The 22,129-nt window shown below is 49.4% G+C and overlaps 1 protein-coding gene across 10 annotated transcripts in view; it reads left to right on the plus strand.

Annotated features, from left to right (window-relative positions):
• Positions 1-22,129, plus strand: part of GPR161 (G protein-coupled receptor 161) — a 61,236-nt gene that overhangs the window by 19,860 nt on the left and 19,247 nt on the right. For 6 of the 10 annotated variants that reach the window (XR_003523400.2, XR_003523401.2, XR_004819390.1 and 3 more), the window contains exons 3-4: positions 10,402-10,819; positions 19,001-19,725. Coding sequence is in view for 7 of the 10 variants with exons in the window: in XM_027613852.2 (XP_027469653.2) it covers positions 10,402-10,819; positions 19,001-19,725 (1,143 nt within the window). In the remaining 3 variants the exon portion in view is untranslated. Of the gene's footprint in view, positions 1-10,401; positions 10,820-16,555; positions 16,570-16,982; positions 17,003-19,000; positions 19,726-22,129 lie in introns of those variants that run through there. The other 4 variants (XM_027613853.2, XM_027613855.2, XM_027613854.2 and 1 more) reach the window with 3 other exon arrangements.

Genomic DNA, 22,129 nt, shown 5'->3' on the forward strand with positions numbered 1-22,129 from the left:
TCTTTTTTGGATGCAGGTTTTTTTTAGGTTAGTCTTGAATTTTAGGAGTTCTTAATATATTCTAAATAGTAATCCCTAATCAGACATATGATTTGCAAACATTTTCTCCCATTCCGTGGGTTGCTTTTATATTCTGTGGATAGTACCTTTGGATGTACGGATTCTTAAAATCTTCACGAAGTCCAGTTTGTCTGTTTTTTTCTTTTTTTTGCCTGTGCCCTTGGTGTCCTGTCCAAGAAATCATTGCCAGATTCTGTGTCATGACTTGGTATATTTTTTGTTTGTTTCTTAGGCTTCAGTCTCCCTGCTCCCCCATTTGTTTGTTTCTTTCCCTCTTTCAATAAAGTCATTAATTAGACCAATAGATCAGTAACATATTTTAGACTCAGTAAATCTTTATTCAGCCATTCTATAAACAGGGAGAGTATTCTGAGAGGAGGATGGGTTGAAGCAAAAGTAAATTGGAAAATGGAAGCACATAGCACAGTTGGCTGGAGCAGAGGGCCTGTTGAAGGGGTTGGTGGGTGAGAAATCGGGTGTGTAGGTGAGGCCACACCATGCTGCATCTTCTGTGGTGAATGGATGAGTTGAAGACAGATGGTAGCCTCACGGCCATCAGGCCAAGTTGTATAGCTGCTCCTGCCTGTTCTCGCAAACTAGGCACTTAACCTGTCTGAGCCTCAGTTTCCCCATTTTACTTATTTAACAAACACTTACATGGTTCCAAACACTATTCTAAAGCACTGTACAAATATTAACGCATTGATTTCTCCCACCAACTCTGCGTAAGAGTATTGTCCCCATTTTACAGAAGGGAAAGCTCATGCCCAGAGAGTTTAGGGAACACGTCAAGGTCACAGAGCCAGTAAGTAGTGGAGCTGGGATTTGAACCCAGGCTCTCTCGTTCCAGGGTTCATGCTCTTAACCATGTGTTAGGCTGCCTCTCTAAAATGGGGAGAAGCCTAATTCCTACCTCTCAGAGTTACTCAGATGATCTAATGAGATGATGCATGTCAGGACACATTGTATGTTGCACGGTGTTTTGCAAATACTGTTTATTGTTAGTTAAAAATAAGTAACACTCTGGAAATGGATGAGATTCTCAAGAGTGTAGGGAGAAAGGGATGGATCAAGGACCAAGCCTTGGGAAGTGTCTATGCTGAGGAGCAAGGGCTTGGTTTGGGGAAGACATCAGGCAGACTCACGGTTGACCTCTGTGGACAGGGTCACAGTCCGTGAAGAGCCCCCGCCTCCAGCCTTCTAGTCTCTACTGAAGGATGTTGTGAAGCGCAGTGAGGTACTCAGGTGGATAATGTCCGTGCAGAGGGGACCAAAGCCAGGTCTCTGCCACTGGCCCACCAAGAACTCCATCAGGGACTTAAGGCAGTCTGCAGTTCCGACTGCAGCTTTTTTTCCTTCTGCAGTGCATTTTCCCAAGCAGACCGGAGCTCAGACCTGCTCTACATGTGAAGTGAGAGGCTTGGGACTAGGACATTCCTAGGTTTGTGGTGGCCTTGTCAGGGCAAGAGCAGAGTGCACTGCACATGGGGCCAGACTCTGGGCTGGCTGGCTGGGCCTCCGTCTGGGGTTGCAGAGGCCAGCCTGTTGCATCTCCAATTTTTGGGACAGCGATCACAGTGCCCAGGAAGGATGGCAGGAGTATGGGGAGGGACACCCAGGGATCTTGTGATCTCTCTCTGGCTCTCAACAAGGTGTGTGGTCTGGTTTGTAGTAGGAGGGGGTGGGGGCTTACCGTCGATCTCAGTTCCCTTAGTGCAGAGCAAGGTAGTTATTAGAACCTTCTTTCAACTCCACCCCTTCCCCTCCAGCCGGTGACTGACGTGCATAAAGCGCTTGGGGGTGCCGAGATGAAGAACCCCTGAGAGAATTGCTAGAACAGGGCTACCGTGACCTCACCTGGCTTATTTGAGTATCTTCTGTGCCTGCCTGGCGTTTGATGGGCATTTAATTTCTCTAGCAGAGGGCCTCTGGTGGTCCCAGCTTCCAGGCTCCTCATAAAGGTGGGTGCCGCAGCAGAGAAAGTGAACCACTCCCCTCAGGTATATTTAAGAATGTCAGAAGAGAACCTTATGCCCAAAGAATCTGTTTTTCTAGAGAAGACTTCAGGAGAGGACAGGTGTGTCCTGGCATGTCCAGTGGTCCCTGGTTAGAGAGCTGCCTGAAGAACTGCCTCCTTCCGACCAACACAGCCTCCAGCGGCCACCTGAGCCTGGGCCTGTGTCTGTAGGCTCTCGGGGGGACCCTTTGATGGTCTTACTTCTGAGGGGCATTGGGGGGGCCTCCTTTTCTTTGTAGTGGCTTGTAGACCGGGACACGAATCTCCTGATCCCAAAGAGACCGAATTCTGGGGGTGAAAAGCTGCTCTGTGCTGCCATACGAGGGGTCCATGGTACTAGAGTCCACGAGTGTGCAGCGAGAAGAAGAGAGTAAAGTTTTTAGAAGGAGGCTGAGGAAGGCGGAGCTGTGCCTAAGGAGTCGGCCTAACCTTGAAGAAGGGAAGGTGTCTGGTACTAACGTCCAAAAAAGTGGGGTCTTGACATTTTGTATGCAGACCATGCGTCTCCAAGTATTAGTTGGGATTCTTTAAGTTGCAAGTGACAGAAACCCAGCTTAGGTAGCCTCGGCGAAGGCAAAAATATATTGGCTCCTGTACCCGAGGAGAACAAGATGATTCAGTCTCAGGTTATTTGACCAGCATTTGTGGATGGATTCATTGCATTCTCTCTCCCCTTACCCCTCCCCCCCCCATCACTCCCTCAGCTTTGCCTGTGAGTGCTCTCCTCAGTGCCAAAGACAGCCCGCTGCTGCGCCCCCAGGCCCGTATTCTCTCAGCCTACCAGCCTGTGGTAGCTAGTCTGACCTTCAGGAAAATCAGAGTTCTAGGTTGAAACAGGAGGTGAGACCATAAATATCCAAATCTGCACAATTAAACAAGAGAGGTAATCTACCCTTAAATTGTAGTAATTCTATTTTTGCAGATCAAGATTACTTCCAGAATTACTTGGAAATTACCACGCAGATGGGTTTATAAAACATAGTAGATACCTGTCTCAATATTCTAGAACGTTGCCTTGTTTTTTAACCCAGAATGATACTGATCCCTTACTTGAGTATCACGATTTGGCTTTGAATGACTTGAAGCCTTTGCCAGCAGGCTAACCCAGCAGACTGTTCGTGGTCTCTGGGAATGGCCAGGAGGGCCCAGGCAGCTCTGAACGACGTGTGTCCATGCTACACAGAGCCACGGCAGGAGGAGGAGGGAACGTTCAGCCTTCCCCAGTGACCTGTCAGGGATAACTTCTGATACGTTTATTAAAACCTCAGACAGGGCGCCGGGGTGGCTCAGTCGGTTAAGCATCCGACTCTTGGTTTCAGCTTAGGTCATGATCTCAGGGTTGTGAGATCAAGCCCCGCATTGGGCTCCACACGCAGAAGGGAGTCTGCTGGAGATTCTTTCTCTCCATCTCCCTCTGCCCTCCATCCCCCTGCGCACTCTCTCTCTCACAAGTAAATAGATAAGTAAAATTTAAAAAAAAAAAAACCCACCTCAGGGGATACTTGTGTTGTTTCTCAGAGTTGCAGCACAAGGCAGGACGTAGCGAGTGTGGGAGTTCTGAACCACCTTTGTGTCTGGAGGCCGACCTGGCCCTCAGGTGGTGATGTGAGTCACACGTGAATTTGTTCCCATGCAATGGGTCCGGGCTTGTCGGGCCTGGGGAAGCCGGCTGCCTGCCAGGATGCCTTCGCTGGCTGGGGCAATCTGAGCCCTCTCTCTTATTCTTTAAAGGTACACCCCTGGGAGATTTGCTGGGGCTTGTGCCTCCCCGCTGTAGGCCTCCTGGCAGAGGCCAGGATTTTGGAATTCCCTGGTTGGGCGGCTGTTTGGCCCCCACGCCCCCCTCTGCCTCCTGGGTAAGGTTGGGCCAGAGGATCTGAGGCTCAGCAGGCAGCCCTGGGTTTTCTGTCCTCCAGCTCACGAGCGTGCCTGCTGTAGGGCCACTGGAGAGTACATACACCAGTAGTGCTTTCTTAATTTTTTTTCCCGTCTTCTGTTTGTTGTTTTGTTTTGTTTTTTAAAGATTATTTGAGAGAGAGCATGAGCGGGGGGAGAGGGAGAAGCAGGCTCCCCGCTGAGCAGGGAGCCCAAGGTGGGGCTCGATCCCAGGACCCTGAGATCCTGGCCTCAGCTGAAGGCAGACGCTTAACCAACTGAGCCACCCCGGAGCCCCTTTCCCTGTCTTTTGGATTGGAAGTTTTGCATCCTATTTTTATTCTTTTACATTGTTAACACTCCTATTTAACAGTGACAGAATTTTGAAAGCTCATCATTCATCTACAGATAATTACTGAGCATACCTACTGTGTGCAGGCTTGTCCAACTGCTGGGGAAGCAGTCCTAACCAAAGTTCCTGCCCTGAGTACATACTAACCTGGACGCTTCCTACTCTCACCGGACCTTTAAGAGCTTCCACTTTGCTTAGTACTTTAATTTCACCCTGTTGGAGCGTCCCAAATTAGCTCTTTTTATAAAATTTATGGTTGATGTTTAACTTTTTAAATTTCATTTTTATGCAGTGGTTATTTAGATTTATCCATATATTTGCCAGTTTCTTTTCTAACAATTGATTCTTGCACCCTACTTATTTCTGGGATTTTGGATTCTTTGATGGGCTGTGTCTTTAAGTGGATCTTTCAGTCAGTTTACAGTTAGTGAACATTCAGATTTTGTTTGCCTCAGAAGTATATTGTGTCTTCTCTTGAATGATGTTCTACAACGTTAGGGCAAGAGTTCTTTTCCTCAGCACTTTGAGGAGATCATTCCATGGTTTTCTGGCTTCTATTTTCTGTTTTCTTCAAAAGAAGAGTCTGCTGTTTATCTAATTTTTACTTCTTAATCAGAAAACTTGCATTTACTAGTTTCTCTGTATCTCAGTGTTTGTCATTTTTCATTGTGATATGCCTTGATGCAGACTTCTTATTTTTTATTTTTAAAGATTTTATTTATTTGTCAGAGTGAGAGAGAGAGAGAGCATAAGCAGGGGGAGCAGCAGAGGGAGAGGGAGAAGCAGACTCCCTGCTGAGCAAGGAGCCTGATGCGGGACTTGATCCCAGGACTCTGGGATCATGACCTGGGCCGAAGGCAGCTGCTTAACCAGCTGAGCTACCCAGGTGTCCCAGACTTTTTCTGATTTACTCTTAGAACTCAATATGCCCTTTCATTCTGAGGACTCGTGTGTTTCTGTAATTCTAGAAAATGTTCAGTCCTCCCTTTAAGAACTGTGTCAACCTTGATGTGGACAGTGTAGGTCCAACCTAATGCAAGTTGGATGCTTTGGACTTAAGTAACAGAAACTTAACTGAAAATAGATCTAAAAATCATTTTAAGAAATGTATTTCACATAACAAGAAGCCAGGATGAAGTGACTTGAAGGTTTGCTAATTCAACAGCCCGAGGACCGACCATTCTTTGCCATGCTCACCATGCTGCCTGAGCACCTCTAAAGATCCCAAGATGGCTGCCACAGCTCTGTGCTTTCTTCGCCGTTAGGGCCCTCGGAAGAGATTTCTCTTCCTAGTGTCTTTGTGAGATCAGAGCAACTTTCCGCAGATATCCCCATTTCCACCCCCACCAACCCCAGACTTCTCCCAGCTACTTTGCCAGGAGAAGGGACACAATGATTACTTTAGACCAACCAGGATCTAGCTTCCAGAAGTAGGGAGGATCAGCCTTCTTTGAGTCACTGGAGGATTACACCAAAACAAAGTCAGAACTCTGCCAATAAGAAAACCCAGAGTGGTAGTTGGGTAGGCCCCAAGCAGCGTCTGCTACCCACATTCTCTTTAATCTCTTGCTGCCCTTCTGTTGAACTTATGTTGGATCTCCTTATCATGTCCTCTATGAATCTTGGCTTTTCATATTTTCAGTTTAATCTTTTTAATTACATTTTGAGTCATTTCCTCAGAGCTGTCTTCCAGTTTACCATCTTTCTCTTTAGCTAAATCTGTCATTCAGCATAACCACTGAGTTTTTAATTTTGACAACGAAAATTTTAATGTCTAGAATATCTATTTGATTCTTTTCCACAGTTGCTTACCATTTTTTCATGACGTCCTGTTCTTTCATTATGGTTCTTGTTTTACAGTCTTATTCATCTTTTTCTATTAATTTAAGTTCTTGGAATGTCAGTTCTGCTTTTTGTTTTGTTGACTCTCCCTCCTTGTGAATGCTGTGCACTCACTTTCATCGAGTGTTTGTTTTTTGAATGTGGAAATTCACTACAGAGCCATCTTATGCTTAACTTTGGTCAGCATTAATTTTTACATGGATTTATTAGTTTGGATTTCTGCCCCATGCAGAATGCATGGATTTGGTACCTGCATCAGGATGGCACATAATGTTTGATTTCTCACGGAAGAAAGTGTTTCATGCTCCACCCAGAGCCTCGGGTAAATGACTGTGTTTTTGCCGCTTCCCTTTGCCAGTGGGAGGAATTTTTCTAATCCCTTTTTCATGGAGGGGGGATGCCCTTCTAGAACCCACTGTTTATGCAGGGTATTGGTTCCAGTTCTCTGCCTGTGGAGCTCAGAGTCACCCTCCCACATAAAAAACCTCAGCCCTAGGGGTCTTGAACTAGGTCTGATACTCTTCTGGCCACAGGTGTGGGATTATAACTCTGGCTTTGAATTTTGTTTCTGGTACCTATGGATTTCTCTTTCTTGGTTTTTCTTTTTCTTTCTTTCTTTTTTTTCTTTTTAAAACCTTGGGTCATATTTAACCCAGCATTTCAATGAATTTGGAGCGGGAAAGATGTTCATATCGGCTGAGTCCACCATCTTGCCAGATGTGATTCCCTTAATAAGTGAAAAACACTCTGCTTTGCTTGAGTAATAAAGCACTTGCTATTCATTCTCTCATTTGCCTTTTATTCTATAGTTTCACTTTCTTAATCTTTCTGACTGTATTCCGGGGAATTTCCTTGGATCTGATTTTGTATATTTGAATAGGGAGTTCACACTGATACCTCCAGTAGCCAACCTGACACCATGGGGTCCTTCCTTTCCTTTCCCTGTTCTGTAATCTGTGCCTCCTTTCTCCATAAACATGTAGACTCACTTGCTCTACATTCAAAATAGTTGTAAAATTACAACACCATTAACAACATCAAGCCTACTAAGTAAACTTAGTAGTTTACTTAGTATTCGTAGAATATATACCATTAACGATTTGCAGTCAAAATACTGTATTTTAAAAGCTACTTGATACAACTTTTTTCTCCCTATGGTTATGTTATCAATCTAACATACAGTTAGGCTTGTTTTTTCTGTTTGCAATAATTTTGTTTACCTTTTGCATCCATTTGTATTTAAAATTTTTTAGTGTATAAAATATTCACATGGTTCAAAAATCAAAACTGTAAAAAAATACTTAGAGAAATTTTACTTCTATCAATATCTTGATTTCTGGTTATCTTTCCTATTCTTTTTGCATAAGTAAACATGTATTTGTACATATTTATATGCAGATGAATATGCACATTTTATTTTCCCTCTCTCATGTTTTTCCACTTTTTTTTTTTTACCACTAGTGCCTTAATGAACGGAATAACTTTGTGCATCTGTTATTTTATATTATGAACTTACATCTTCAGGCAGTTACCTAGAAGTAGAATTGCTGGGTCAAAGGGTACATGCACATGGAGCTTTGTTAGATATTGCCAAACCTCCCACCACAGGGCTCTTCCCTTTTGCATTCACATGCGGAGTGTGAGTGAGTGTGGAGAATGCCCGTTTCCCCATGGCCTCACCAACAGAGAGTGATGCCATGCTTGAGTTTTTAGTGGCCTGAAGGGGGAGGAAATGGTATCTCATGTAGTTTTGTGGGAATTTCTCTTACTTTCCCTGACATTGGGTATCTTTTCGTATGTTTAAGTACAATTGGTATATCTGGTTCTGTGAACTGTTTATGTCTTTTTGTGCCTGGTTTTATTGGGATCTAAACTGACACATAACATCATGTAAGTTTAAGGGGTACAACATAATGATTGGACGGATGTGTATACTGCGAAATGACCACAATAAGTTTAGTTAACATCGATGTCATTGATGTCCTCGGATACCTACATTTTTTTTTCTGTTTATATCTTTTGCTCACTTTTCTGCTTTCTCATCTTTTCTATTTTTTTTTTGGAATTACTTAATAAATTAGAATGATTAGTCCTTCCTCTGAGACATAAATTGTAAATATTTTCTCCCATTTTGTCATTTGTCTAATGACTCAAAGTCTGTTTTCTTTACCACCATGTTACCACTTGCGCAGTTAATAATATGCTCATGTAGGACCTTTGTTTTGAGACACCAATTAATAATTTACTTATAAGAGTTTTTTTTTAAGATTTTTTTTATTTACTTGAGAGAAAGAGAGAGTGAGAGAGAGCAGGAGCAGAGAGAGGGAGAGGGAGAAGCAGACTGCCCTGTTGAGAAGGGGCTGATGTAGGGCTTGATCCCAGGACTCTGGGATCATGACCTGAGCCAAAACAGACGCTTAACTGACTGAGCCACCCAGGCGCCCCAATAGTTTACTTACAAGAATTAACAAAATTCAGAATTCAGAACTCACAAAATAAAGACTAAACCCAGAAATAACCTTACAAAGACTTAGACATAGAAGGCATACCTATAAAGAATATTCATCGCACAGAGCTGGAGTAACTAAGATATTGCATAACTGAATAAAAATTCAGAATATTTCAGCAGCCTGGAAATATGGACCAAAATGCACAAAATAAAATTTAGTAGAAATAATGTGTTGTATTTAGGCTTAAAAACATTAATGCCATAAGTTTTAGATTGGGGACTCCTGCCTTCACTGAAATTCATATTTGTATAAGCTTTGGGTTTTAGTTGACCACACAGTTAGAAAAGCCCAACAGGATGATATGGTTGCTGAAAGAACATGTGTTCTTAGAGTGAATAGTAGGAGGAGATTATCCTGATGATGGAGAAAATTGCCCCCTTGTGCTCCACACTTACCAGCCCACATCCGGAATGGTACACTCAGTTTTGGGGACCACAAATCAAGAGGGTCATAGCTGTCTGCGAACAAGTCCAAACCAGGGAGTCTGAATTAGTGAAGAGTCTGGAAGTCATTTCAGGAACTTGGGAGATTAAATCTGGAGAAGGGAAAGCAAGTCACTTGTGAAGCATTTAAAGGCTCAAGTGGAGGAGGGATTAGGATTATTCGATGTTGCTCAAGCCACCGGGCCTTAGTCCGCCAGCAGACAGGCTCACTCAAAAGGGAAGCTTTCTACCCAGCACTCAGGACTGCTGGAAGGGGACGGGCTGCCTCAGCCCACCAGCTCCTTGTGGCCAAAGGTGTTTGGACAGCGGTGTCAGGTCAACCGGGGGATGGCGGGGAAGGCTCTGCAGCTGTGTGTGGACAGTTTAGGCACCAGGGTTCCTGTCATTTGGCTCATGGAAGGAAAGCTTTCCTTCTTTCTGGTGTCTTCTGTTTATTGGGAACAAGAGCAGGTGGGGGAAGTGTCTGTGGGATGTTTTGGCTGCTTAAAGTAGATGAAATGTTTGGAGAAACATGCTTCTGCAGGCTTGAATGTTAAGATGTTAGCCTTCAGGTTTAGCCAAGATCCCGAGCCAGTGTCCTGAAAGCAGGGACTGCACCTTGCAGAGAGTGGTGTCTGTGGGCCAAGACCTCAGACTGTGCCTGCTCGTACCTATTTATACTCGGTGCTCGGGTCCTTGCCTGCCTTCCACATGGCTGACAAGAGCAGCGATGTTGCCTCAGTATGAATTGAACTTGTTGCTCAGGGACCTCAGAAAGTTCCGATGATAAGCTCATTGTTGAACTTTAATGGGCACACGAATCAACTGGGGATGGGATGAAAATGCAGGTTCTGGGCCAGGAGGTCAGCCGTGTGCTTGAACTTCTCCATCTCTGTGGCTCCAGGTGCTGCTGCCGCTGCGCGTCCGGGGACCTCCCTGAATTGCAGGGGCCCCAAAGCAGCCCAGCCCACCTCTCCCCTGCTTGTTTAAAGTGCAGGTTCCTTGTCTGGACCTCTGATTTCTGGGACCAGCATCTCTGGGGCGGGGCCCAAGACTCAGCTCTCCTTCAGTACATCATAGGTTTCGGGGCATGTGAACAGGTTGGATTAGATTGGAGGAACACGTTCAAGGAGACCCAGGGAGTCATACACAAAGTTGGTTGTAGAAAACAGGCCTCTGTGGTGGAGCTTGAGTGGGGAAGACTGGCTAAGGGTCTCAGGACTGACGGGAGAACCGGGGTCTCTTGCTGCTCTCGTGTCAAGTGCATATGATGGGATTTGACGAGTGTTCCCCTGCCCGCTTGGTCCTACCTTCTTTTTCCAGTGGTCCGGCATGCTCTGCCCACCGCACGCCGAGGTGCCCTGACCATGAGCCTCAACTCCTCCCTCGGCCACAGGAAGGAGCTGAGCAACCTCACGGACCAGGAGGGTGGTGAAGGGGGCGCCGTCATCACCGACTTCATCACCATCATTATCATCACCATTTTTGTCTGCCTGGGCAACCTGGTCATCGTGGTCACCTTGTACAAGAAGTCCTACCTCCTCACCCTCAGCAACAAGTTCGTCTTCAGCCTCACGCTCTCCAACTTCCTGCTGTCCGTGCTGGTGCTGCCTTTTGTGGCGACCAGCTCCATTCGGAGGGAATGGATCTTTGGCGTGGTCTGGTGCAACTTCTCGGCCCTTCTGTACCTGCTGATCAGCTCGGCCAGCATGCTCACACTCGGGGTCATCGCTGTGGACCGGTAAGCTTGCCTCAGAGAACTGAAGAATTAAGGAGCGATTGTGTGCCCAAGGGGACCTGAGAGATCATCTGGTCCTGAGACTTCCATACCGTCTTAGTTCCTTGGGAGGATGTCAGGGGCTTCTGCTGGGGAGGACAAGAAAGCAGGGTTCTGCCTCTTCCTCCATCCCCTTCCTTCAGCCAGAGCACCTCTGATTTTATTGCATTTGGGTTTATTTTTTAAAAGAGATTTCAATGCTTAAAAAATTCTTGAAACCTCTAATGCACACTTTATAGGTGAGAAAAAGAAGCTGGGGAAGTGATGTGTCAGAGATATTAGGTCCAGGGTTTCCCAAGGGGTCACCTGCTGTCCGGCAAGTTGGTTGGGCCCCCACACTCATCACCCTTACTGGGATTGGCCACTTCATTCACCACGGGCAGGTGTTTGACTTCCGAGGGAGAGAGTAGGTTGAGCTTGCAGGATGGGGGAGGAGGCTGGTCCGGGTTCTTGTCACTGGGTGACACGGCCGCTGGGCTCCTTCGGGACCATCCGTTGTTTAGCTGACGAGTGGTAGCTGGATGGTGCATCCAGAGCACAGGCCTCTCCCAGGCCCCAGGCCAGACCCTCTCGGCTCTCTGTGGCTATGGGGAATGCAAAATGAAGGAAGCAGTCGGTCAGAACTAATCAGTTGGCCTCTCTAAATATCTTTTTTTCTCCGGTAATGCAAATGACACAGAGAATGTAAAGAATAAAATAAGAAATCCATAATCCCACCAATCGAAGCAATTACTGTTTCAGTTTTAGTATATTTGCCTCTAGTAAGTTTTGGTAGCATACAATACGTTTTTTATTTATTTTTTTTAAAGACTTATTTATTTATTTATTTATTTGAGAGAGAGAATGAGAGAGAAAGCACGAGAGGAGGGAGTCAGAGGGAGAAGCAGACTCCCTGCTGAGCAGGGAGCCTGATGCGGGACTCCATCCCGGGACTCCAGGATCATGACCTGAGCCGAAGTCAGTTGCTTAACCAACTGAGCCACCCAGGCTCCCCAGTACGTTTTTTAAATAGGCTTTCCAGCACATGTGGTTTTGCCAGACCACAAATCCAGAGCTGACAGGTGGCTTCGGGCGATCAGGGGCCTTCAGGAGAAAGGGCAAGCTGCTCTTCCAGCAACTCGTCCACCGGCTGACTCAGACCTCCATCCCAGGCAGGGCAGAGAGCCGAGGGCCCACCCCACTCCAGCCTGGGAGGGTGGCCTGGGCACCGTGGGACGGCAGCCTCTACAGATGCCTGCCACCTGGTGCCCGAAGCTCCTGGAACTGGGTTAGAGCCTTTCTAGCAATCCTCTGGAGAGAAGGATGTGGACACACACAGGAGAGATACCTTGTTGCAGGGCCCCTTGGGGAGGTCGGGGTTGGAGGGAGGGAAGGCCACCCTGGGGCATTTGAGTTTCCCCACCTGCTTTTGTACGTTCCTTTCCTGGTGCCACCTAGAGGGCTTCCGGTGACTTCGGAGTGCCCGATTCAGCTCAGAACTGCAGGGCACTAGTGACTCTGATTCGCCCCAGGCTTGATCAGATCCCCGGGGCCTGTCACCTTTGTGCCTTTTTTTTTTTTTTAAATTTTGTAACAGGGCTTAGATTGGGCCCAACCCGGTAGATGTGTTATTGTTTCGTGTGAAAAATCCCGGGGTAACTGCGCCCACTGTGGAGTGGTAAATGCCGGGTAAGTGATGATGAGCATTGTCTCCCACCTGCAAATGTCAAATGCCCTTGAAGAACCTGATTTTTAATGGTTCCATGGTATTCCATCCTGTGGATGTACGAGAATTTATTTTTACAGTTCCTTCCTAGCTTACTGTTCTAGATAGCAGTTTTGAGGAACATGTATATTGTGGAATTGTATTTTTGGTAAGAGTAAACACACTTTCAAGATTCTTCATGTATCAAAGGCAGGTTGTTTTTCAGAAGATTGTACAGATTTTACTCCAGTAGCCATTTGTCAGCATCCCATCAAGACTGATTATATAACATTAGAAAAAATAATTGGAACTTTGTCGGTAGTGGGAAGGCGTGGGATCTCACTGTTCTTATTTCTGTGTTTTTTAAAAATCGTGGATCTCTGAGTGTCCCTTCCTGGGCCCTGGGTCCTGTGGGGCACGGAGGGAGAGCACACGGCTAGAGCAGAGCGGGGGGATTCGTTTTTAAGTGCCTCTCAGGGGGTCCTCTGATTGTGCCTGCATGACAGGGCGGCTCGAGGGGGCTGTGTGTTCGCTTGAACGTTGGGTTCCCAGCAAGCTTGACAGATCTTCCAGTCATGCTGTCCGAGCGTACCATCCCAGAGATGGCTGACCTCTTCCAGCACCTTCTTTCCCACTGGGGCGCTTGTTAGCCGGCCACTCTGGGGAAGGCTCAGGGTGGCGGGATGCAGTCGCGGGCAGGATACAGACCTTGCTCACCAGGAGTTTACGGCTGGCAGGGGAGTGTGGGGGGGAACCCAGAGCAGGAGTAGCCACGGGCACAGCTCCAGTCCTGCATTGGCTCCCGGGCAAAGGGGGCATTCGAACTAACTAGTGGGAACGGCGAGTAGGACGGCACAGGCGTGTAAGTGGTGGGAAGGACCCTGCCGGCTGAAGGCACGGCCTCCAGTTGTTTCTGTGAGAAACAGTTACTGGGCACCTGATGCGGGCCTGGCACAGCGGTTGGTGCTGGGGAGACACAGCCCCGTGAGAGGAGCAGACACGCCGAGGAGCTTGGTGTAGGGGAGAGGGACGGGTGACCGGACCACAGAACGTGTGGGACGCCACTGTGTTTGAGGGGTGGCCAGGCTGCAGAGCAGGGACAAGGGATGCGGGGCCGGGCCGGGCGTGGAGCCGGGGAGGTGTGTGCGCCCATCGTTGCCCGTGGCCAGGGGGTGTGGCCGGAGACGGGGTGACACCCATGACACTTGGCAGCACACTTGTCCCGCTCGAGCTCTGATCCCCACGCCACAGGCCCCGCAGCCTGGCACCAGCTCCTCCTCATGACACAGCCACGAGTCGAGAAGGGACCTCTGCCTCCCGCTAATGATGGGCAGTCAGGGCCTGGTTATTTCTGGTGACTCCCCTGCAAGCCCGAGGTGGGGCCACTCTCGCGGCCAGATCCTTGTGATTACAGCGTAGGAACTGCCGCGAAGCGTGGTGTTTTCAGATGACTTCAGGGCAGACGCAGTTGATTTTTTTTATTATTGGTCATTCATGTGGCTTAAAGATGCAGATTGACAGGACCAGTTAACTTGATCCTGTCCATTTAAATGACATACTTACACGCTCCTTCTTCCTGCTTAGTTTCAGTAAACTAATTTTACTCAATCTTGGTCACTTCGAGGTTACATACTTGCCCTAGTCTGTTGGAAACCTAAAGATGCAACTGTGTGTGTGTGTGTGTGTGTGTGTGTGTGTGTGTGAGAGAGAGAGGGAGGGAGGAAGGTAGAGATGGGGAGGGGTCGGGAGGGAGAGAGAGAAGAGGAAAAAGCAATAAAACATGAGAGGAGGAACAGAGAGAATGGGACTAGAGGAAAGAGACGGGCACATTTCTAAGAAAGTGGCAGAGGAGAAAACCTAGGGCACGGGTCATGACCTCACCTGAAAGGGTTGCTGGCTAGTCACTTGCCAGGCGCCGCACTGTGCTGTTAATAAACATTCATCCCAGCTGATTTTTGCAACAGCTCGACTGGCCCCCATTCTGCAGACGAGCAAAATGAGGCTTTGTGAGCTCACCCAAGCCCACGTGGCTGGTGGGTAACTCTTCCAGTTCTGAGGAGGTAAAGTCTGGACTCTTACTCACCTCCAGAGACTGCAAAGTGAGCCACCAGTCAGGTCCAACAAGCAGTGAGTTGAGCTTCGGGTTTCTCAGCCTGGCAGTGCTGACATCTTGGGCTGGATAACCCTTGCTGTGGGGGGGCCGGCCTGGACGCTGCAGGATGTCCTCCCCGGTTGGGACCACCCAGAGTGTCTCCAGACACTGCCCCATGTCCCGGGGAGACCCCTCGTCCCCAGCTGAGAACCCCCGCTAAAGAAATCCATCAAACTAAGTTGGCAGATGAGCCTCTAGAAGCGTTTATCTTATAGCCTTATGAAGAGAGAGCAAAACACAGAGTGTAAAAACAGAATGGACCAGAGCGAAATTCGGTGGAAGTGTCAGTGTCCTAAACCAGCCACATGGACCTAGGCCCAGGTGGCGACTGTCATTGGACTTGGGAAGGCTTGTACCCTAAGTCTGTGACGTGGTCACCTGTGGCTCAGCCTGGAAGTGGCTCGTGTTCTCACTTCGCACTGGGATGGATGAAACCCCAGCTCTAAAAATAGCGTTTAATAAATGAAAGGAGCTGGAACTGTGGGATGGCCAGTGATGGTGACAGCAATCACTCGTGCTTTTAGGAGACTGTTCAGCATAAGCTAACGTGTTCTCCCCGAGGTAGCTGTCGTCGGCTTGGGCTCTGTTGGTGTCCGTAGTAGAGCGGTCTTCCTGCAGCCGGCGTCGTTGGTGGAGGGCTGGCTCTCCCAGGAGAGCTCAGCCTTAGAGCCCTGGCGTGCAGAATGACTTTCAGTTACACGCGACATCGTGAGAGCCTCTTTTGGGACCAGAGGTCGTGCTTGGGCTCATGTGTAAAAATGAGTTGGTGGAGAAAAGACAAAGCTTCGGAAGCCAGTTAGAAGCCCAGAAGGCAAAAGAAGCCCTCTGTTTTGGCCTCTTATGGCCTGCAGGGGAGCAGGGAGTTGCTTTTCTGTATTTTCCTTTGAACCTACAACTAGGCCTAAATGAGGCTAAGTTGAAAGAAATGAAGTTCCAAATCTATGAAATCCATTTTTTTTTTTTTTTGTGGGCAGATGTGGGAATGTTCTCTATTTTCATAGAGCTATAGATTTGTGCATTTCATTGTATATGAATTTTACAAAAAATGAAAGCAAACCCGAAAACCAGAGTAGTGCTTGGAGGGTATGGATATAAATGGACAGCACTCTGGCCCGTCGGGGGGGCCCTTCTGACTCGGGGAGACTGACCCCTTGGGAGCTGGCCCCCGACCCCCGACCCCAGCGTCCTGGTGGGACTCAGGACCCAGCTGGGAAAGATTGCTGTCATGTCCCATTGGACTTGCTCATGGCCAGAACCTTAGTCTGTGGGTGAAACAAATACCATTGGTTAGAATAAAGAAGTCTTGCCATAAAATAATAATAACTGGGTGTTAAGAATAGCCAGAAGGGTATGTTGCGGAGGACAGCTTATTAATTGTAATTGTTTTTACGACTGCCAGAGCGGAGTTGGTCAGAGGAGCTGGGGGACAGTTAACGCCCCCCAGGCCTGGCTTCCAAACCCGGATGCACTCTTGCCCCTGAGGTGTCTTGAGGTCAGAGGGCCTGCAGTTTTTTAAAGGGCAGAGAAAAGTAGAAATCTGGGGTGCCTGCGTGGCTCAGTCAGGTGAGTGTCCGACTCTTGGTTTCGGCTCAGGTCATGATCTCAGGGGTTGTGGGAACACCCCCCCCCCCCAAAAATCAGGCTCCTCTCTCTCAGCAGGGAGTCTGCTTGAGATTCTCTCCCTCTGCCCCTCCCCCTGCTCACACACGCGCTCTCTCTCTCAAATAAGTAAGTCTCAAAGCAGAAAGAGGAAGAAAGAAAGAAAAGGAGAAATCTCTCCCTTCTTTCTTTTTAGAATTAAGGAAACCTCCCAGGCGCCCCTCCATCCGACCGTAGTGTGCGCCCTCTCGTTTCATTTGCTGGGATGATGCCGCACAGGTCAGTGTCTCGGCCATCACCCGGCAAGAGGTAGGAGACCAGACCACCAGAATGGCCTGCTTCATCTCTCGGGACACAGAAGGGCCCAGTGTCCCCTTTCGGTCATGGCGGTTGGGAGCAGCGTGAACAGTCCAGGCTCCCATTCTCAGGAAGGAAGGGGAAAGGTTGGGGGCAGGCAGACACCAGGCTCTGTCCCCACTGCTGTGGGAAGAGCAGGCGCACCCCGGGCCTTTCCCTCAGTCTCACCCGCTGAGTTCATGGCGCAGACCTGTGTCAGGGCTTCTGCGATTCCCGTGCTATGGAACTGAAGCTCTGAGAGGTTCAATCAGCTACCCGAGGTCACACAGCGAGTGGACAGCAGAGCCACCGTCTGAAGCCAGGCGTTCCAGCTCCAAAGGCATGCTCCTTTCACTGGGCCGCATGCACGTGCAAGGTGCGAGGCCAGGTATCAGCATAAGACTGTTTTACCCCAGGCCGGGGGCAGTGATAGCCGTAAGCCATGGCAGGATCCCTGCAGGATCCTCTTCAGAGCCTCACCGGAAACGCTATCTTTCCACGCTCCATCTTGGCAGGAGCCCGAAGCCCCACGTCGGCAGCCCCAGGCTGACCTCTGGTTAGGAAGGTGCTTCCCAAGGGTGCAGACGGGGGAGGCAGCCCCTCCAGCAGAGGCGTGGCAGGGGGCAGTTCAAGCTGTGGCTCTGTCCCTGAGCCGCTGGTGCCCAGGGTGACTCAGGATAGTCCCAGTGGGGGAGGAGGCTTCACGGGAGATGTGTGACCCTCAGAGCCACGGCCATTTTCTCACATCCTGTCTGTACCAGGCAGCATCCGTGTGGCCACCCCTGTTGTTTGCACACGCTGTCCTCAGGGGGAACCCCTGTTATTCATGAAACAGCTTTTCCTTTGGATAAAGTGTCTGGGTGGGGAGGGTGCTGGTTTACTTCTAACCCCATGGTCTACATCCTCTCACCCTTTCCAGTTCAAGGGTCAGGCCTGCAAGACTTAGCATGCCCAGGCCCCAGGCCCCCGGCCCCCGGCCCCTGGCTCCTGGCCCCTGGCCTCCCATCTCCGGCTCCATCTCCACTCCGCACCTGTCTGATGGCACTCCGGGCAGCTTCCCCATGGGGTGCAGGCTCACGTCTCCACGCCCCCCAGAGCTGCCTTCCACCTCACTTACTCCTGGGCCAGGGCCTCTGATCTTTGAAGACCTGGGTCTGTGGGCCATCTCCTGCAGGAAGCCTGCGCTGACCCCGCCATCTGGGCCAGGGCCCCGTCAGGCCTCCCTGCTCCACACAGGGCCGAGGGATTGGCAGCCACCCCTGTCATGTGGACTCTGGCTGGCATGTGTGTTGGGGACTGACTGTATGTCTTGTTTCTCCCCCTTGTCTTGGGCAGGGTGCGTCTTCCTTCTCTGCTGTAACGTCCTCATCTGTAAAATGAGGGTGATGATAATACCACGTCAGGCAGTTGTTGTGAGGACGACATGTAGCTCTTACTATTGCAGACTCTCATACTCTTCTTACCGTCTGTCCACCCCACCTCTCCTTGCTGCCTTTCTGGTACACTGCACAGTGCTCTGCACGGCAGACCTTCGGTAAATGTTCTCGAATGAGTGAACCCCATAGTCCTTCGATATTCAGGTTTTTTTTAAAAAGATTTTATTTATTTGTCAGAGAGAGAGCGAGACAGAGCACAAGCAGCGGGGGTGGGAGAGGGAGAAGCAGACTCCCCGCTGAGCAGGGAGCCCGATGCGGGACTCAATCCCAGGACCCTGGGATCATGACCTGAGCTGAAGGCAGACGCTTAACGACTGAGCCACCCACGTGCCCCCTCTTTTTAAAGATTTTATTTATTTATTTTTGAGAGAGAGAGAGAGAACACAAGCATGGGGGAGAGGCAGAGGGAGAGGGAGAAGCAGACTCCCTGCCAAGCAGGGATCCCAGTGCGGAATTCCATCCCAGGACCCTGGGATCATGACCTGAGCTTAAGGCAGATGCTTAACCGACCGAGCCACCCAGGCGCCCACATTAGTCTGGTTTTTCATGACCCTCTGAAAACTGATCTAAGTGGGTTAATGCCGGCAACACAGAAGTGATCTGGCTTAATGCAGGATCCCGCCGAACTCCCCCAGCTCCGGATCTGATTGGGCTCTGGCACTGTGACTTGGAAACAGGACCGCCTGAGCTCGTGGTTCATCCTGGCATCCAGCTCTTGACGGAAGAAGGGTCCCGCAAAGCTGTGTAACGTGGTCCCGTCTGTGACTTGTCGGGAACAAGTTGGGGGAAGGAGCTACTTATAGGAGCATTCGCCCCATGGTTGGATTAGATGGAGAAGTTTAGCAAAACTGCCCACATTGGAGAGCACTGGGTGGCCATTTGGAGATATTTTGCCTATTTTGACTGCTGTCTCTTGTCTCCCTCCATCCTTTCTCTAGCTACTATGCTGTCCTGTACCCCATGCTGTACCCCATGAAGATCACGGGGAACCGAGCTGTGATGGCGCTTGTCTACATCTGGCTCCATTCCCTCATCGGCTGCCTGCCCCCTCTGTTCGGTTGGTCATCGGTGGAGTTTGACAAGTTCAAGTGGATGTGTGTGGCGGCGTGGCACCGGGAGCCTGGCTACACGGCCTTCTGGCAGATCTGGTGCGCCCTGTTCCCCTTTCTGGTCATGCTGGTGTGCTACGGCTTCATATTCCGCGTGGCCAGGGTCAAGGCTCGCAAGGTGCACTGCGGCGCGGTGGTCATCGTGGAGGAGGACGCCCAGAGGGGTGGGAGGAAGAACTCCAGCACCTCCACCTCCTCCTCCGGCAGCAGGAGGAATGCCTTTCAGGGCGTGGTCTATTCGGCCAACCAGTGCAAAGCCCTCATCACCATCCTGGTGGTCCTCGGGGCCTTCATGGTCACCTGGGGCCCCTACATGCTTGTCATCACCTCCGAGGCCCTTTGGGGGAAGAACTATGTCTCCCCGACCCTGGAGACCTGGGCCACGTGGCTGTCCTTTACCAGCGCCATCTGCCACCCCCTGATCTATGGGCTCTGGAACAAGACAGTTCGCAAGGAGCTGCTGGGCCTGTGCTTTGGGGATCGGTACCACCGGGAGCCATTCGTGCCGCGGCAGAGGGCTTCTAGGCTCTTCAGCATTTCCAATAGGATCACAGGTAACTTGGGAACCTGCTGGGAAAGGGGTGCCCACCTCAGCCAGGAATAGCCTGTGGTCCTCTCGGGTGCTCTGCCATATTGATGGCTGAGCTCTCAGAGGCTCCAAGCCCAGGTGTCCATCGGGGAAGGAACATCCCGGAGTGTCCCCTGTCTTTCCCAAGCCCCTTGCGCAAGCTCAGCAGTTCAAGGCAGGGGACGCCAGAGTTCAGAAATCCGTTTTCTGTTAACCTAGCCATGGCCCGCTGGCCTTCTTTCTACTGACAACAGAACCCAGGCGTTGGTCCGGGCTACCCTCTGCTCCTGGCCGTCCTTTCCTGTCCGTGTTCTGTAAAGCACAGCCCCCTTGCGGGCACTCCCACCCGGCCTCAGCTGCCCATCCCCGAAAACGCTCCTCCGTGGGCTGTTCTTGCTGGTCAGTGGCTTCCTCATACTGTCACTGGTAATTCATATTGTGCCCAGCACCGCGCCAAATGTCACCGTCTCCTGTGTATAAAGCTGCTCCTCCATCTGGTAATCGATTGGGGAGCTGACAAGTTTCTGGAGACAATCCTTTCACCTTTGGTGAGACCCAGAGGAATTACTCTAGACTGAGATAGATTTTTTTAACCCTTTTTTATTTTGAAATAATTCCAGACTTGGAGAAGAGCTGGGAAGTGGGTACCTACCCTGCTTCTCCTGGTGTTAACATCCGGCCGAACCACAACAGTGACCAAACACTAAGACAGTAATATTAACTATGCACTTGATTCGGATTTCACCTATTGTCCCGTTCCTGTCCTTTTTCTGTACCAGGATCCAGTTCACCATCATGTCATGGCCCCCTTTGTCTTGTTCAAGCTTTGACAAGTCCTCATTCTGCCCTTGGCCCCCGTGACAGTAACGCTCTGGGGAGCCCTGGTCAGGGATTTTGTAGAAGGCTCCTCCGGGTGCGTTAGCTGATGTGTTCTCAGGATTAGAATGAGGTCGTATGTTTTGGGCAGGGATGCTGTGAGGGTGCTGTGCTCTCTGAAGTGGTCACGTCAGGGGCACGTATGTGTTATTACTAGTTCATGTTACCTTGATGCTTAATGTCTTAGCTCAGGCTCCTGTCACAGAATATCATAGACGAGGGGCTTACACCACAGACACGGAGTTGTCACAGTTCCGGCAGCTGGAAGTCTGCGATCAGGTGCCACACGGTTGGGTTCTGGTGAGAGCGCTCTTCGAGCTGTCTTCTTGTGTGGGCTCACATGGTGGGGGTGTGGGGAGACAGAACCAGCCCTGTGGTCTCTTCTTCTGAGGACCCCACCCTCATGACCTCATCTACTCCTGATTACCTCCTAAAGGCCCTGTTTCCGGATGCCATCACATCACATCGGGGCTTAGGGCATATGAATTCTGGGGGGACACATTCAGTTCAGGGGTATCTGTCGGTTTTCTCCCCTGTAAAGTCACTGTGGTTTCCATTGCAATTAATACACACAATGGGGGAGATCCTTTGAGGCTGTGCAAATATCCCCTCTCTCCTTCAGCCTTCACCCAGTATTTTTAGCATGCATTGGTGGATCTTGCCTCTAGCAGTTAGTACCGTGTTATTCCAGTGGGGACGTAGCTGGATTTTTTGGATCATGTTTGAGGGAGATGATCACCTGGAGGAACTATTGGAAGAGAGATTTTGAAGGCACTTCGATAACTGGAAAAAGCTAGTTCAGATAACAGTTGAGAGAGGTCTTCCAACTTCCCTCTCAAGAGGGTGGAAAGAGATAGCTCATAATTATCGTGACTACTCCGTGGTAGTGGTGATAGGAGAGCTTTTCTGTGAGGCAATAACAAACCAACATCACTGATTTATTTCATGGGCTGACGGAATGTTACTTTTTTTTTTTTAAAGATTTTATTTATTTATTTGACAGAGAGAGACACAGCAAGAGAGGGAACACATGCAGGGGGAGTGGGAGAGGGAGAAGCAGGCTTCCCGCTGAGCAGGGAGCCCGATGTGGGACTCGATCCCAGGACCCTGGGATCATGACCGGAACCTTGAGAGAGGAAGGAAGTCAGGGACTTTTTGCTCTTTTTTTTTTTTTTTAAAGTAGGCTCCATGCCCAGCGTGGGACTTGAATTCATGACCCTGAGATCAAAGGAGGGGCTTTTTATTTTGACCAGAGGAGAAAAAGAATCTCTACATACCCCGGATTTTAACCACTGAAGTGCCCATCCCCTGCCTGCCCCTGGCCAATCCGTGTTTCCAAGTCCGCCTTGTGAGCCAGGACTGCATCCAGGGTCTGGTTTCGTTTCTCTGATTAATTAATTTCCATTTTGTAAAATCACTTGTCTTCTAGGCAAAAAATATGACCTGCTTTATATTCCATGGAAGCTGGAATGGGGAAAGAAAAAGAACGAGGAAAGAGAATGGAGGAGGAGAGG

This window comes from Zalophus californianus, chromosome 10 (assembly GCF_009762305.2).
Source record: "Zalophus californianus isolate mZalCal1 chromosome 10, mZalCal1.pri.v2, whole genome shotgun sequence".
Taxonomy (NCBI): domain Eukaryota; kingdom Metazoa; phylum Chordata; class Mammalia; order Carnivora; family Otariidae; genus Zalophus; species Zalophus californianus.